At 55.1% G+C, this 16,060-nt stretch overlaps 1 protein-coding gene across 1 annotated transcript in view; it reads left to right on the top strand.

Moving 5' to 3' along the window:
• LOC117396926 (patatin-like phospholipase domain-containing protein 7) overlaps nt 1-16,060 on the top strand; it is a 28,509-nt gene that overhangs the window by 2,518 nt on the left and 9,931 nt on the right. The window contains exons 5-26 of the mRNA XM_059005599.1: nt 118-200; nt 954-1,051; nt 1,353-1,493; nt 1,762-1,921; nt 2,105-2,185; nt 3,278-3,406; nt 3,515-3,595; nt 3,861-4,011; nt 4,215-4,298; nt 4,388-4,488; nt 4,850-5,005; nt 5,947-6,024; nt 6,196-6,401; nt 6,592-6,723; nt 7,314-7,437; nt 10,623-10,736; nt 11,779-11,854; nt 12,234-12,383; nt 14,084-14,147; nt 14,698-14,866; nt 15,016-15,198; nt 15,570-15,688. Coding sequence (XP_058861582.1) covers nt 118-200; nt 954-1,051; nt 1,353-1,493; nt 1,762-1,921; nt 2,105-2,185; nt 3,278-3,406; nt 3,515-3,595; nt 3,861-4,011; nt 4,215-4,298; nt 4,388-4,488; nt 4,850-5,005; nt 5,947-6,024; nt 6,196-6,401; nt 6,592-6,723; nt 7,314-7,437; nt 10,623-10,736; nt 11,779-11,854; nt 12,234-12,383; nt 14,084-14,147; nt 14,698-14,866; nt 15,016-15,198; nt 15,570-15,688 — 2,680 coding nt within the window. The remainder of the gene's footprint in view (nt 1-117; nt 201-953; nt 1,052-1,352; nt 1,494-1,761; nt 1,922-2,104; nt 2,186-3,277; nt 3,407-3,514; nt 3,596-3,860; nt 4,012-4,214; nt 4,299-4,387; nt 4,489-4,849; nt 5,006-5,946; nt 6,025-6,195; nt 6,402-6,591; nt 6,724-7,313; nt 7,438-10,622; nt 10,737-11,778; nt 11,855-12,233; nt 12,384-14,083; nt 14,148-14,697; nt 14,867-15,015; nt 15,199-15,569; nt 15,689-16,060) is intronic.

The raw sequence follows: 16,060 nt of genomic DNA, 5'->3' as shown, positions 1-16,060 counted from the left end.
GGGTCTGAGACGTGCAGTTCTGGAAAGGCACACGTCTAAACGCTGCATCTGTTTCAAACTGCCTGGTTAGCTGCAGAGTGCAGCCGTGACACCCAGCTTGTTGTTTCACTGTCCCAGGGGAGCAGCAGGCAGGCGGGCCTCGGTACCGCTTCAGAAAGAGGGACAAGGTGATGTTCTACGGGAGGAAGATCATGAGGAAGGTGAGTCCGCAGCACCAGCGGGGTGAACAGCGTAGCAGAATCCTGCCTGACCTCTGTCTCCGTCCTCAGACATACGCATTGTGTACAGCGCCAGCCGGTTCATTTCATGTTCCAGATTTGGATCCAGTTTTGACAGCAGGGCAAGGCCCTAACGCTAAGGCAGAGGTCGTTAGTGCCTGATTTTGGAAAAGCTCACTCCTGTGTGGTTTATAATGTGCACACTTCAAACAGACCACTAGGGGTCTCTCTTCCCCAAGAAGTAGATTTCAAAGCCTCTTCGATTGGCCCTGTTTGCCTGATTGCATGTTCTCTGACCCAGGGGCAGAGCGAGGCTGTTCCTGAAAGACAGTACACTGTGCTTCACGCTGCCCTGCTAATCCTGTGATCAGCGTTCTCCTCTCCTCTGTCTCTGACCCAGGGGCAGAGCGAGGCTGTTCCTGAAAGACACTACACTGTGCTTCACGCTGCCCTGCTAATCCTGTGATCAGCGTTCTCCTCTCCTCTGTCTCTGACCCAGGGGCAGAGCGAGGCTGTTCCTGAAAGACAGTACACTGTGCTTCACGCTGCCCTGCTAATCCTGTGATCAGCGTTCTCCTCTCCTCTGTCTCTGACCCAGGGGCAGAGCGAGGCTGTTCCTGAAAGACAGTACACTGTGCTTCACACTGCCCTGCTAATCCTGTGATCAGCGTTCTCCTCTCCTCTCCTCTGTCCTGTGCTCCCTGACTGAGGCTCTCCCCTCTCCTCTGTTCTCAGGTGCAAACCCTGTCCTCCTCCACCTCTATCAGTGGACTCAAGACCGAGTCGAGGCAGCGACCCCGGAAGAGAACCCGAGTGCTGACCCTGGCCCGGAGGTACGGGAGAGGGGAGGGAGATGGGAGGGAGGAGGGAGGGGTGCAGGCAGGCAGGAGGAGGAGGAGGGTGGTATTGTTGGGTCCTGGTGGGTTATGGGTCATATCATTTAGCAAGTGTTTTACCAACCTTGCAATGTCTCTGCTCTTGCCAAGGTGATTTGTAATGGAAACTGAGCTTTTAGAACCAGCTCTCTCAACGAGCTGCTAACTTGTAGCAGTGCTGTAATAATATCTAACGAAGCTGCTGCACGCCATGTTGTTAACTGTCCTCGCCCTCGCCCTTGTCGTTGCTGGTGCTCAGAATCCTGCGGATTCGGAAGGAGCCCCCCACTCTGCAGCCCAAGGAGCCCCCCCCCTCCCTGCTGGAGGCTGACCTGACGGAGTTCGATGTGAAGAACTCTCACCTGCCCTCCGAGGTGCTGTACATGCTCAAGAACGTGCGGTGAGTCCGGCGCCTCTCAATGCAACCGCAGCAGACAGCGACGAGGGAAACGAGACTCCCCTTGCAGGGCACTGTGATTTTAATAAGACACACCCGAGCCTGTTACCTGTACACACTGTGGATGATCAAGCTCAAAGTATAACCTGGAATGGGTGAAACTGCTATGCAGTGGGAGTCTTATTGCCATCCCTGTGATGATGATGGTGATGATGATGGCAGCAGTGCTAATGTTCTCGTCTCTCTCTCTGTGCGTGTGTTGTGTGCGCAGGGTGCTGGGGCACTTTGAGAAGCCTCTCTTCCTGGAGCTCTGTAAGCACATGGTGTTCGTTCAGCTGCATGAGGGAGAGCACATGTTCCGACCGGGCGAGGCTGACGACAGCATATACGTGGTGCAGGACGGCAGACTGGAGCTGTGCATACAGGAGAGTGTAAGAGAAACACACCACTGTCTGTCTGTGTGTGTGTGTGTGTCTGTGTGTCTGTCTGTGTGTGTGTGTGTGTGTGTGTGTGTGTGTCTGTGTGTGTGTGTGTGTGTGTAACCATGCTGAGAAACACTTCAATATCTCTGTCTCTGTCTGACACTATACTGAGAAACTCCCTCTGTCCTCCAGGACGGGACAGAGCCAGTGGTGAAGGAGGTTCTCCCAGGGGACAGTGTCCACAGCCTGCTCAGCATCCTGGACATCATCACAGTGAGTGCCTGTGCTGCTCCAAGTCCGGGATGGAAAGCGTTAAAACAGAATCCCCAAAGAGATGCCAAGATGAGTTTATTTTCCCAGTCAGACTCGCTGTTCTGTTTATTTTCCCAGTCAGACACGCTGTTCTGTTTATTTTCCCAGTCAGACCCGCTGTTCTGTTTATTTTCCCAGTCACACCCGCTGTTCTGTTTATTTTCCCAGTCAGACCCGCTGTTCTGTTTATTTTCCCAGTCACACCCGCTGTTCTGTTTATTTTCCCAGTCACACCCGCTGTTCTGTTTATTTTCCCAGTCACACCCGCTGTTCTGTTTATTTTCCCAGTCACACCCGCTGTTCTGTTTATTTTCCCAGTCACACCCGCTGTTCTGTACCTGCTCTCTGCAGCTCTAGAATTGCGTGCTGGTTTTGAAAGAGTCTTTTGTTCGGCTGCTTCGACACGTCTCGGCACCCGTGCTCAGGGACAGCTGCAGCAGTTCAGTGTGTCTGTGAGGAGATAAGACAGACCGGGCCCCTCTGCTCCTCTCAAACACAAGGTCACCCTGCCCCTGCGTGGCACTTCTCAACTCTGCACAAGAACCAGCGCGATGACATTGTGACAAATGAATAAAAAAGAGAGAGAAGAAGGTTGGTCTGGGTTTGATGAGACCAGAGGGTGCTTTATCAAGCCTGCTTTGTTATCGAGTGCGGTGAGATCTGATGGATTAACAGCTGCAGAGAGCGAAGAGCCTCCTGTTTCTGTGCATGTCGGCTTTAACCCCTTGAGGGCTGGTGGAAAGCAGGGTCTCTTTATAAATCCTGGTGTGCTTGCAAAGCTAGGGCTCCAGGGTTAAAGCAGCTGGCTCACTGGTTAAAGCAGCTGGCTCACTGGTTAAAGCAGCTGGCTCACTGGTTAAAGCAGCTGGCTCACTGGTTAAAGCAGCTGGCTCACTGGTTAAAGCAGCTGGCTCACTGGTTAAAGCAGCTGGCTCACTGGCTTCCTCCCGTGGAGCTGGTGGGTTCCAGTCTGAGAGCTCTGAGTTAAGACCGCCTCTGACCCGCTTCTCTGTCCTCTCTCTCTCTCTCTCTCTCTCTCTCTCTGGTTTCCAGGGTTACCCCGCCCCCTATAAGACAGTGTCGGCCCGTGCAGCGGTTCGCTCCACGATCCTGCGCCTTCCCGCCAGCGCCTTCAAGTCCCTCTTCGAGAAATACCCCGAAACGCTGGTCCGAGTCATCCAGGTACTGTCCACAGAGCTGAGCTGAGCGGAGTTAGCAATGAAACCGTGCTGCTGTACCCCCAGTATTGCAGGTGTGACCCCCTGGTCTTGCTGTCCTCTTGTCCTGTAGATTATCATGGTGCGTCTGCAGAGAGTCACGTTCCTGGCTCTTCACAACTACCTGGGGCTGACCACTGAGCTCTTCAACTCGGTAAGAGCATCAATGCACACCCTGTACACCCTGCACACCCTGCACACCCTGCTCCGTGCACCCTGCACCCTGCACCCTGCACACCCTGTACACTGCCCTGCCTGCACACACTGCGATGAAGGACAAACAGTAAATGGATTGCATTGTGCAGTGTGCAGCACAGCCATTCAAGTTAGAATTGACATTGTGTAGTAAGCTGCGATGTCTTTGTATAGGTGTGTTGAGTTGTAACTTTTGTCTTGTTGGTGTGTGCCCCGGAGTCCAGGAGAGCCAGGCCATCCCGCTGGTCTCTGTCTCCAGTGTAATTGCAGTAGGCAGCCCAGGGCGAGGAGTGAGGAGGCAGCTCTCTACTGCCGCCCCGGAGGAGGAGCCCAGCCCCAGCACTGAGGGGCCAGGAGAGAGCAGCAGCGAGACAGGTCAGGAAAGCAAAGTGCAGCGCTGAGGGGGGGAGGGACCAGGGGGTGTCCGATCGCACATCTAGATCTCAATGCAATACCGACCCAGTCACTGAGGATCAGGAAGAAAACCTCTGTTCTCCCACCCTGGAGATTCTCGAGTGGAATGTTCTTCGTAATCCACTACTCGGATGTTATTTTACAAATGAATTTCTTGATTTCAGAGCCGGTGAAAGTTTCTGCTTCGGACAGCGTCTCGGCTAACTTCAGGAGGATCCGCTCCCAGTCCATGCCTCTGGAGCCAGCAGGTACGCTCCCAGCTCCCTCCACTCCCCTCCCACCTCCCTTCTCCCCGCCCCCTCCTCTCTGAATCGCGCTCCTGTCTCTTCTGTTCCAGGTACTTCTCCCTCCAGCAAGTCGGACCTGGACATGGCCTACGAGAGGGCGAGGGTCAACCGGGCTCTGGAGGACCTGCCCGCCATCGCCATCACGCACAAGGTGGGATCTCGGGATAGTGGACAGTGCCACCAAGTGGCTGAACGATGTAACTGAAGCCGGGAAAGGAACAGTCCAATCTGAATGTTAGAAACCACTGTTTTGCACCTGTATTATTATTATTATATTTGTTAGTATTGTGGTGCTCTTCTTTCTGAAGCTAGTATTTTAGGAAGTTTTTTAGTAAGAGTTAAAGCAGTCTTGGGTTCTCATCACAGACGTGTTCTTCTCTTCAAACCTGATGAAGTTTTTCACTCCTTTTTTTTTCTTTCTGTGTGTTTGTCTCCGAGCTGTGCTTTATTCCACTTTGCTGTGCTTTTCTAGGGGTGTTGTCTTGTCTGAGTGCTGTGTCTCTCCCTCGCAGTCGATCCTGAAGAAGAGTGTGACGATGCAGGAGACCCCCTCTGCTGTGTATCACTACACTGAGGGGGAAGAGCGCACTGACCAGGTCCCCCCCAGCAAGGTCAGCTCCATCTACGAGGCAGCCAAGACAGACCTGCTGAGACTCATGAAGCTGAACGTGAGTCACAACGATCCTGCCTGGAGGTCTTTCTCAGGGCCTTCTTTCTTCATTGCATTTATTAAGTAGCTAAGACAGCTAATTGCAGTGTGATGCCGTTTCCATCTCGTACAAATAACTTTCAGATGACCGAATCACATCAATATCAGGATCTGCTATACGTTATAAAGAGCTCTCAGCTGGCTTTATCACAGCAAGGTCAAGAATTTATTCTAAAGGAATTTCAGAGGGTTGTATGGCATCAATACCAGGGTCTGCTCTGTGTTATATAATGGTGTTCGCCTCTGATCTCCCAGAATACCAATCCATACTACAGCTGAGGCCCATTGCAGTGCTATGGTAGCGTTGCCCTGCCAGGCAGTGTGCAGCAGCACCAGGTCTGTGTGTCGCTGCAGCTGTGATCTGCTGGGTGGATCGTAACTCGAACGGCAGCTCCATTGTCTGCTGCTGTGAGCATCCACACTTCTCCTGCTCCCAAAGCTGCAATTACTGACAGCCCTGCTGGTGATGAATTATTTATACTCTCCTGCCTGTCCCAGCGCTGTGATAACTGGGTATTAGCAGAACTGTTTTATAATGAAACAGAAGTCGCCACAGTCACTCACGACAGCAATTAAAAAAAAAAAAAAAAAAAAAAAAAAACATCAGGGATGTGTCGCCCATTCCAGGTTTGACTGCGAGCTTGATTAGCCACAGCGTCTAGGCAGCAAGCTCAGGTGTGTCTCATTGGACTCGGCGTAAAGCCAGGAACGAGTCAGGCTGCTGTGCAGCGGGAGTCTTATTCCCATCCCTGTTCACACACTAAACCCTTTGCTTTCTCCACGCGTTAACGCACTGCAGCGGTCCTGCCCTGTGCGATCGGAGACTCAGGGGCGTGTGACATTAATGCTTGAGTATAATCCCTGTGTTTATCTGAAGCTGCCTCTCTCTGTGTCTCGCAGGACCCCAGTCTGCTGAATGGCAGGGTGACGCTGCAGCAGGTGAAGGCTGGCACAGTCGTGGCCAAGCAGGGAGACCAGGTGAGGGGGTGCTGCTTACCTTTTTAAGAACAATTAGCAAACCTGCATTATTTCTAGTGTGTAGCCCCACCTGGTGCCTGCATGCTGTGTTAAACCAGGAGTGGCGTTGTTTGTTTTGAAGACGGATATGGAGGTAGATGGGTTGACAGTGCTGTCTCTGTGTCCCTGCAGGACGTGACTATTCGCTTTGTGATCTCGGGGCTGCTCCACGTCTACCAGCGCATGATCGACCGCGAGGAGGACACCTGCCTGTTCATCACGCACCCGGGGGATCTGGTGGGGCAGCTGGCAGTGCTGACCGGGGAGCCTCTCATCTTCACTGTGCGAGCGCAGCGCGACTGCAGCTTCCTCTCCATCACCAAGACGCACTTCTACGAGTGGGTGCCTTCCATGCAATCTCACAGCGCTTTGCTGCAGATCAGCGCGAGCTGAAAGATTCCTAAAACTAATAAGAAGCAGCTTCAGCCTAGTGTTTCAAAGTCTTGGTTATTTGTGTCCGGTTTGCTGGAGAGGGTGAACGCTCCCCAGTGCTGAGCAGTGTATTAATGCTGACGTGTGGTCCTGCAGGATCATGCGTGAGGAGCCCGGCGTGGTCCTGAGTGTGGCGCACTCTGTGGTCAGGAGGATGTCTCCCTTCGTCCGGCAGATCGACTTCGCTCTCGACTGGATGGCAGTGGAGGCAGGCAGGGCCGTGTACAGGTGAGCTAGCCCTGAGTTAGCACTGAGCTAGCAGCCTGGACTACAGCATTGCAATCCTTATAGAACCAGCCTCAGAGCTGCTGTCTAGTCCCCCCTGCTGGAGAGAGGAGAGCGGTGCACCCCCCTCCCCCCCTCCACAGTGGGGTGCTTTTCACATGGAGTTGTTCTTATAATGAGGTGAGACGCAGCTGCCGGTACTCCAGCTTTTCATCTTGCTAATTGGCATCTGTGATTGAGTGAGTTTCACTGCTGATTGACCTGGATAGCAGACCACAGGAGACCAGCACTGACGACAACTGCAATCCCCTCTCATTGAGATGTAACAGCACCTGTCTCCATGACAGCCACAGCTGAGGCCTCTCCCGCTCCTGTCTGATTGGGCTTCTCACTGACAGACAGCCTTTCTTTGTGCTTAGGCCCCACCCCCTTCCTGACAGCTTGTGTTGATGCTCCTCCCCATCTTGGTCAGACCACTCCCCTTGTTGTCCTGTGGCCCCACCCCCTATAGACAGCTGAAGCTTAGGCCCCCACCCCTTGTTGTTCAGGGACCCTCCCCTCCCTCTCAGGCCTGTGTTTGCTGCCCCCTGCAGGCAGGGCGACAAGTCTGACTGCACCTACATCGTGCTGAACGGCCGACTGCGCTCCGTCATCATGCAGGACGACGGGAAGAAGGAGCTGGCTGGGGAGTACGGGCGCGGAGACCTCATCGGAGTGGTGAGGGAGGGCTGGGGAGTACGGGCGCGGAGACCTCATCGGAGTGGTGAGGGAGGGCTGGGGAGTACGAGGACCTCATCGGAGTGGTGAGGGAGGGCTGGGGAGTACGAGGACCTCATCGGAGTGGTGAGGGAGGGCTGGGGAGTACGGGCGCGGAGACCTCATCGGAGTGGTGAGGGAGGGCTGGGGAGTACGAGGACCTCATCGGAGTGGTGAGGGAGGGCTGGGGAGTACGAGGACCTCATCGGAGTGGTGAGGGAGGGCTGGGGAGTACGGGGACCTCATTGGAGTGGTGAGGGAGGGCTGGGGAGTACGGGCGCGGAGACCTCATAGGAGTGGTGAGGGAGGGCTGGGGAGTACGAGGACCTCATCGGAGTGGTGAGGGAGGGCTGGGGAGTACGAGGACCTCATCGGAGTGGTGAGGGAGGGCTGGGGAGTACGGGCGCGGAGACCTCATCGGAGTGGTGAGGGAGGGCTGGGGAGTACGAGGACCTCATCGGAGTGGTGAGGGAGGGCTGGGGAGTACGAGGACCTCATCGGAGTGGTGAGGGAGGGCTGGGGAGTACGAGGACCTCATCGGAGTGGTGAGGGAGGGCTGGGGAGTACGAGGACCTCATCGGAGTGGTGAGGGAGGGCTGGGGAGTACGGGCGCGGAGACCTCATCGGAGTGGTGAGGGAGGGCTGGGGAGTACGAGGACCTCATCGGAGTGGTGAGGGAGGGCTGGGGAGTACGAGGACCTCATCGGAGTGGCGAGGGAGGGCTGGGGAGTACGGGTGCGGAGACCTCATCAGAGTGGTGAGGGAGGGCTGGGGAGTACGAGGACCTCATCGGAGTGGTGAGGGAGGGCTGGGGAGTACGAGGACCTCATCGGAGTGGTGAGGGAGGGCTGGGGAGTACGGGTGCGGAGACCTCATCAGAGTGGTGAGGGAGGGCTGGGGAGTACGAGGACCTCATCGGAGTGGTGAGGGAGGGCTGGGGAGTACGAGGACCTCATCGGAGTGGTGAGGGAGGGCTGGGGAGTACGAGGACCTCATCGGAGTGGCGAGGGAGGGCTGGGGAGTACGGGTGCGGAGACCTCATCAGAGTGGTGAGGGAGGGCTGGGGAGTACGAGGACCTCATCAGAGTGGTGAGGGAGGGCTGGGGAGTACGAGGACCTCATCGGAGTGGCGAGGGAGGGCTGGGGAGTACGGGTGCGGAGACCTCATCAGAGTGGTGAGGGAGGGCTGGGGAGTACGAGGACCTCATCGGAGTGGTGAGGGAGGGCTGGGGAGTACGAGGACCTCATCGGAGTGGTGAGGGAGGGCTGGGGAGTACGAGGACCTCATCGGAGTGGCGAGGGAGGGCTGGGGAGGGGTGTTGCTGGTCAGAGTGGCGAGGGAGGGGTGTTGCTGGTCAGAGTGGGGAGGGAGGGCTGGGGAGGGGTGTTGCTGGTCAGAGTGGTGAGGGAGGGCTGGGGAGGGGTGTTGCTGATCAGAGTGGGGAGGGAGGGCTGGGGAGGGGTGTTGCTGATCAGTGGCGAGGGAGGGCTGGGGAGGGGTGTTGCTGGTCAGGGTGGTGAGGGAGGGCTGGGGAGGGGTGTTGCTGATCAGAGTGGCGAGGGAGGGCTGGGGAGGGGTGTTGCTGGTCAGGGTGGTGAGGGAGGGCTGGGCAGGGGTGTTGCTGGTCAGAGTGGTGACTGCTGGGGAGATCTCACTGAAATGGTGTGCTGTGGGGGGTTAAGGTTCAGAGTACATATATGATGCATTTTGTGTTGCGTACACAAGGTTTGTCAGAGGATGCATCTCTGTGTCTGTCTGCTGTTTTTTACTTCCTTATCCGAGTCACATCTTAAGGCAGGAGACTGGAGAGTGACGCTAAGCACCTGTTTTATAATATCAGTCCTGAAATCGCCAGCTCGGTGCTCTGTGGTCCTGTTTTCATTCGCTCGAGCAGGGTCGGGGTGCTGCTGTATTTAGCCCGTGGTTACGTCAGCAGCAGCGCGGTGATTGGTTTTCGAGTGCCATTCCTGTCTGGTGACGCTGGCAGGGTTAAGAATTACCCAGTGGAGCTCCTAACCAGACGCCAGCCTGCTGGTGCCATGGTTACCGCTGTTTTAAATGTCACGGTGAATATATATCCCCCCCTGTAAGGGATTAGTGTAGATTGGATTCCGAGTGTTGCAGTCCCTGATCCATGCAGGACTTCATTATTACAGAGAGGGGATGAGCTGGCGTGGGATTCAGCAAGTAACCCTCAACATGCAACCCTCAGAACCCTCAGCACCCTCAGAACCCTCAGCACCCTCAGCACCCTCAGAACCCTCAGAACCCTCAGCAACTCTCAGAACCCTCAGAACCCTCAGCAACCCTCAGAACCCTCAGCAACCCTCAGCACCCTCAGAACCCTCAGCAACCCTCAGCACCCTCAGAACCCTCAGCAACCCTCAGAACCCTCAGCACCCTCAGAACCCTCAGAACCCTCAGAACCCTCAGCAACTCTCAGAACCCTCAGAACCCTCAGCAACCCTCAGCAACCTCAGAACCCTCAGAACCCTCAGCAACTCTCAGAACCCTCAGCAACCTCAGAACCCTCAGCAACCTCAGAACCCTCAGCAACCTCAGAACCCTCAGCAAGGAACCCACTTGGGTTGTTTAAACCAGTGATTTGCTCAGCTGAGCCCTGCTGTCTATCCACACCCCAAGCCCTGGCACATCCTAATTCTAAACGCTTAGTTTTTGTGTAGATTATATTTGGGCTGTGTCTCTGTTGTGTCTTGTGCTTGTGCACAGTCTGTTTCTAACTGCTTTCACTGTGTGTGTGTGCTCACTCTGCTCTCACTCTGTGTGTGTGTGTGTGTGTGTGTGTGTGCTCTGCTCTCACTCGTGTGTGTGTGTGTGTGCTCTGCTCTCACTGTGTGTGTGTGTGTGTGTGTGTGTGTGCTCTGTGTGTGTGCTCACTGTGTGTGTGTGTGTGTGTGTGTGTGTGTGTGTGTGTGCTCACTCTGCTCTCACTCTGTGTGTGTGTGTGTGTGTGCTCTGCTCTCACTCTGTGTGTGTGTGTGTGCTCTGTGTGTGTGCTCACTGTGTGTGTGTGTGTGTGTGCTCACTCTGCTCTCACTCTGTGTGTGTGTGTGTGCTCTGCTCTACTCTGTGTGTGTGTGTGCTCACTCTGCGCTCACTCTTCCTGTGTCTCTGTTGTGTGCAGGTGGAGGCTCTCACCCATCAGCCCCGTGCCACGACGGTCCACGCGGTGCGAGACTCGGAGCTGGCCAAGCTGCCAGAGGGGGCGCTGAACTCCATCAAGAGGCGCTACCCGCAGGTAAGCCCCCGGAGACGCACTGCAGCACCCCTGCAGAGACTTCTCACATTCCATGACCAGGGTTTGCTCTGGAACTCCATTGGGTAGATCTAAATTGAAGGTTCTGAGCACGGGGGAAACGCTGCACCTCCCTCCTAGGGAACGATGGGCAATCAAAGACAAAAGATTCATCTAAACCTCGAAATATCAAACCTGTGTTCTGCTTTTTTTTTTTTTCTTCAATCCTTTTGAACAATGCTGAAATCATTGTGCTGTGAGCGTCGTTGATAGGATTGCTTTTCCGTTTCGATGGCGAGGCTGTAGTGACCGCGTTTTCAGGAGTCCTGTTATAAAGAGTTTGAGATGCAGTACCCTGTGATGGCCTATCGAGGGCATTGCTATAGTAGATTCAGGCTGTGATAGACTGGGGCATTGCTATAGTAGATTCAGGCTGTGATAGACCGGTGCATTGCTATAGTAGATTCAGGCTGTGATAGACCGGGGCATTGCTATAGTAGATTCAGGCTGTGATAGACCGGGGCATTGCTATAGTAGATTCAGGCTGTGATAGACTGGTGCATTGCTATAGTAGATTCAGGCTGTGATACACTGGTGCATTGCTATAGTAGATTCAGGCTGTGATAGACCGGTGCATTGCTATAGTAGATTGAGGCTGTGATAGACCGGTGCATTGCTATAGTAGATTCAGGCTGTGATAGACTGGTGCATTGCTATAGTAGATTCAGGCTGGCTGATAGACCGGTGCTGGGATGCAGTTTGTTTGTGCTGGGTTACACTGCAGTCTGGTTCCTGTGCTTGGGTCCGGTTCAGCCCGGCGCTGATGGCTGCAGGGTGTCTCTGCTTGTTGTTTGTTGTTGTTTGAAGTCTCCTGTGGTCCAGGCCGTCTCCCTGTTGGACGCAACGCTGCATTTTATCCCGCGATGTTGCCATGGCAGCAGGCGGTGACTCATCCCCCCAGTCCACAAACAGGCAGCTGAAAGGGGGGCTCCCGCTGCCCCTGCGCTCTCCTCTCCTCTCCTCTCCTCTCTCTTCCCCCCCCCAGGTGGTGACGCGCCTCATTCACCTGCTGGGTCAGAAGATCCTAGGTAACCTGCAGCAAGTCAACGGGCCCCTGTCAGGTGAGTGATCTCCACAGGGGGTGTGAGTGTGCGATAACCCCCTGGCTCTGCCTCCCTGGGTCTGCACAGCGTGCATGTGCTTTACAGGGTGTGTGGTAGCCCCCCTCATGGCCTCTCTCCCTCCCTGCAGCTCGTGGCCTGGATGTGCACAGCGTGCATGTGCTTTACAGGGTGTGTGGTAGCCCCCCTCATGGCCTCTCTCCCTCCCTGCAGCTCGTGGCCTGGGTCTGCACAGCGTGCATGTGCTTTACAGGGTGTGTGGTAGCCCCCCTCATGGCCTCTCTCCCTCCCTGCAGCTCGTGGCCTGGGTCTGCACAGCGTGCATGTGCTTTACAGGGTGTGTGGTAGCCCCCCTCATGGCCTCTCTCCCTCCCTGCAGCTCGTGGCCTGGGTCTGCACAGCTCTGGCAGTAAGTGGGATGCTGGGAACCCGGCCAGTAACCTCTCCACTGTGACCATCCTGCCCGTCTCGGAGGAGGTGCCAATGACCGCCTTCACGCTGGAGCTGCAGCACGCCCTGGAGGCCATCGGTCTGTCTGTCTGTCTGTCTGACCTGCGTGTCTGTGAACAGCACTTTCTGTCTGTCTGTCTGACCTGCGTGTCTGTGAACAGCGCTTTCTGTCTGTCTGTCTGACCTGCGTGTCTGTGAACAGCGCTTTCTGTCTGTCTGTCTGACCTGCGTGTCTGTGAACAGCGCTTTCTGTCTGTCTGTCTGACCTGCGTGTCTGTGAACAGCGCTTTCTGTCTGTCTGTCTGACCTGCGTGTCTGTGAACAGCGCTTTCTGTCTGTCTGTCTGACCTGCGTGTCTGTGAACAGCGCTTTCTGTCTGTCTGTCTGACCTGCGTGTCTGTGAACAGCGCTTTCTGTCTGTCTGTCTGACCTGCGTGTCTGTGAACAGCACTTTCTGTCTGCCTGTCTGACCTGCGTGTCTGTGAACAGCGCTTTCTGTCTGCCTGTCTGACCTGCGTGTCTGTGAACAGGGCTTTCTGTCTGTCTGTCTGACCTGCGTGTCTGTGAACAGCGCTTTCTGTCTGTCTGTCTGACCTGCGTGTCTGTGAACAGCGCTTTCTGTCTGTCTGTCTGACCTGTGTGTCTGTGAACAGCACTTTCTGTCTGCCTGTCTGACCTGCGTGTCTGTGAACAGCGCTTTCTGTCGTCTCTTGTGTGTGTCACGCTGCACACGTCTGTCTGGATCTCTCTAACGTTGTCTGTCAGCATCTCTCTGAACAGCGCTCAGCCCTGCTCTCTGACGTCTTGTTTGTGTTCGTCACTCTGTACTCGTGTGTTAAAGGGGAGAGTAGTCTGAGGGGGTCCTTGCTGATTATCCTGGCTCGGTTCCTCACGGGCGCCCTGGTGTAATTAGGCACGTCTCTGATTGATGGATCTCCTGCAGATATGGAATTCGTTTGAGCTGGGGTCAGATTCCCTGCCAGCTGTCCTGTGTGTTTGAGCTGGCAGGTGGGGTGATTGCAGATAAAGCTCTAGGGGCTGTGATTGTCTTCACTGCAGCACTCAGAGTAACGAGCTCCGGATAATCAAACTTGAACTTGTCTCGTTGTGAGCCTGGTGTGATCTGTATTCTAATCTAACATCAAACACCAAACCCAAACGGGCTGATCACTGCAAGCAGAACCAGCCGCCTTCATTAGGAACCCTTTCCCCACCTGACCTGCTTCTGCTGTGTGTGTGTGTGTCTGTGTGTGTTTGTGCATCTGTGTGTGTGTGTGTGTGTGTGTGTGTGTGTGTGTTATATGTGTTTCTGTGTGTGTGTGTGTGTGTGTGTGTGTGTGTGTGTTATATGTGTTTCTGTGTCTGTGGGGTTTCTGAAACGCGTTGTTGTTGTTGTTTGTTTTTTTTTAAGCTGTTAATCTCCTTGACAGACCAGGCTCGTAGCGGAGGGATTGAGGAGTGAAATCCCAGCTGATCTTTGCTTTCTGCCGTTGTCTGGAAACAATAATTAATCTTCATTTGCTAATCCCTGGCTGTGCGGAGGGCTGGCGGGCGAGCTGGCACTGACTCTCGCCAGCAGTAACCGTGCGCGCATCACAGGGCACAGGCAGGGTGCAGCTGGTAGCACATGGGAACAGGACTCTGTCACGTAATGGGCAAGATGCACTGTGCGCTGCCCTTTTACAAGAAACAGAGTATGACAGATGAAAAGCCCCTGCACGCTGCAGAGCTAGAAGTGGAAAGCGCTGCCTGTGTAACACTGTGTTTGCTCTTCGCTAGGTCCCACGTTACTGCTGACCAGTGACAGCATCAAGCAGAGGCTGGGGTCCGCAGCGCTGGACAGGTAAAATGCGCTGGGGATCGGTACCATCGGGGGTTCTGATCCGGCTTCAGCCGAGCCTCATCTCACTGCTCCAGATTAGTTTTCAAGTCCCGTGTTCCAGATTCTCAGGATTATCTGTGTTGTGTGAGGTGATGTTGACCGGATCGCTGCCCTTTTCATCACGCTGTTCTTTCAAAGAGACTCTGTTTAATTCAGTGGTGCAGAACTCTTTCAGTCAGGTCCTCAATTAGTTAAGTGACTCTGTGGAAGTCCAATGAACTGATTCAGGACCCGCTTGAAATAAAGACCTGGAGAGACTTGTGCAACACTGACTCAATTCAGAAACACCAAGACAAACTAAATAAGATCAGTGACAAACGTTTGAGCTGAAAGTCTTTCAACGGCTTTGTCTGTTTTCCAGCCGCTAGAGTGACTTCTTCTCGTGGACTCGTTTGTCACTGGACTTGCTCGGTTTCTTTCAGTGTTTCAGTGCAGTCCTGTGGCGTGTGGAATACGTTGTGCATGACTGCTGATGGACGGTGTCATGCCTTTGTGTTTGTGTGTCATGCAGTGTTCACGAGTACCGCCTGTCCAGCTGGCTGGGGCAGCAGGAGGATATCCATCGCATCGTTCTGTACCAGTCTGACAGCAGCCTGACACCCTGGACCCAGCGCTGCATCCGCCAGGCAGACTGCATCCTCATCGTGGGGCTGGGAGACCAGGAGCCCACTGTGGGAGGGGTGAGAGGGAGAGGGAGAGGGAGAGGGAGGGAGGGGTGGAGTCTGTGTCCGTGCACTGGGCAGTGAGAGAGGGAGGGAGGGAGGGATGGTGGACTCTGTGTCCGTGCACTGGGCAGCTCATCTCTATCGTTCTCTTGTCGTTTGTGCAGCTGGAGCGCATGCTGGAGAGCACGGCTGTGCGTGCGCAGAAGCAGCTGATCCTGCTGCACCGCGAGGACGGCCCCGCCCCCTACCGCACCGTGGAGTGGCTCAACATGCGCAGCTGGTGCTCCCGACACCTGCACCTCTGCTGCCCGCGCCGTGTCTTCACAAACCGGAGCCTGCCCAAACTGGTACCAGCAATACAGGGCTCCAGTGCAGCACTGGGCTCCAGCACATGCAGCACAGGGCTGTGCAGCTAGTCTCAGTAGGGCTGTAAAACTAATCTGCTAGTCAGCTAACCTTGAGTACAGTGCCTGGCTTTACCGTCAGTGCTCCCAGAACTCAACAGCGTTGAAGTAGTCGAATAAACTTTTTGAAATGCACCGTGGAACGCCCTTCTCCGTCCCTAGCAGTGAGGTCCGGGGTTCTGCAGCTAACATGAACCCGATCAGGACTGCATCTCCTTTACAGGGGGGTCCAGCAGGGAGCAGCAGCAGCACAGAATTGCAGAACAGACTGTCCGTAGCGCTGTAGATGATGACGGGACTCTTGTCTCCCGCAGAGAGAGATGTACCAGCGTGTTTTCCAGAAGACTCCGGACCGGCACTCGGACTTCTCTCGGCTGGCGCGGGTCCTGACTGGGAATGCCATCGCGCTGGTGCTGGGGGGCGGAGGTGCCAGGTGAGTCCCAGACAGACTTTTAATGTAGCGACCCGCGCAGAGAACGCACAGGCCTGGAAACCTGAGCGGAGACCTGCAGAACCTCCGAAATGAAATCTCTCGTTAATTCAGGTTTCCTGTCACTCGCGTGCGTGACGAATCACTCCGAGGTGTGGGGGGGGGGACACGCTGCGACCTTCATCAGAGACCCTCTCCCCCACGTCTCTGAGGCACAGCTCAGCCTCTCCATGTATTCAGCCAGGTGCTCCGTGTGGGGGGTGATTCTGTCGAAGTGAGACGTTTATCCTGTGCTATAATTCCAGCCCTGGTATCTCTGTCAATTGCAGAGTGGTGCATCAGTAATTGTATGGGCGTGCCGGAGCACCAGCCTCT

This window comes from Acipenser ruthenus, chromosome 31 (assembly GCF_902713425.1).
Source record: "Acipenser ruthenus chromosome 31, fAciRut3.2 maternal haplotype, whole genome shotgun sequence".
NCBI lineage: Eukaryota > Metazoa > Chordata > Actinopteri > Acipenseriformes > Acipenseridae > Acipenser > Acipenser ruthenus.
This window is presented reverse-complemented; position numbering and strand designations above follow the sequence as displayed.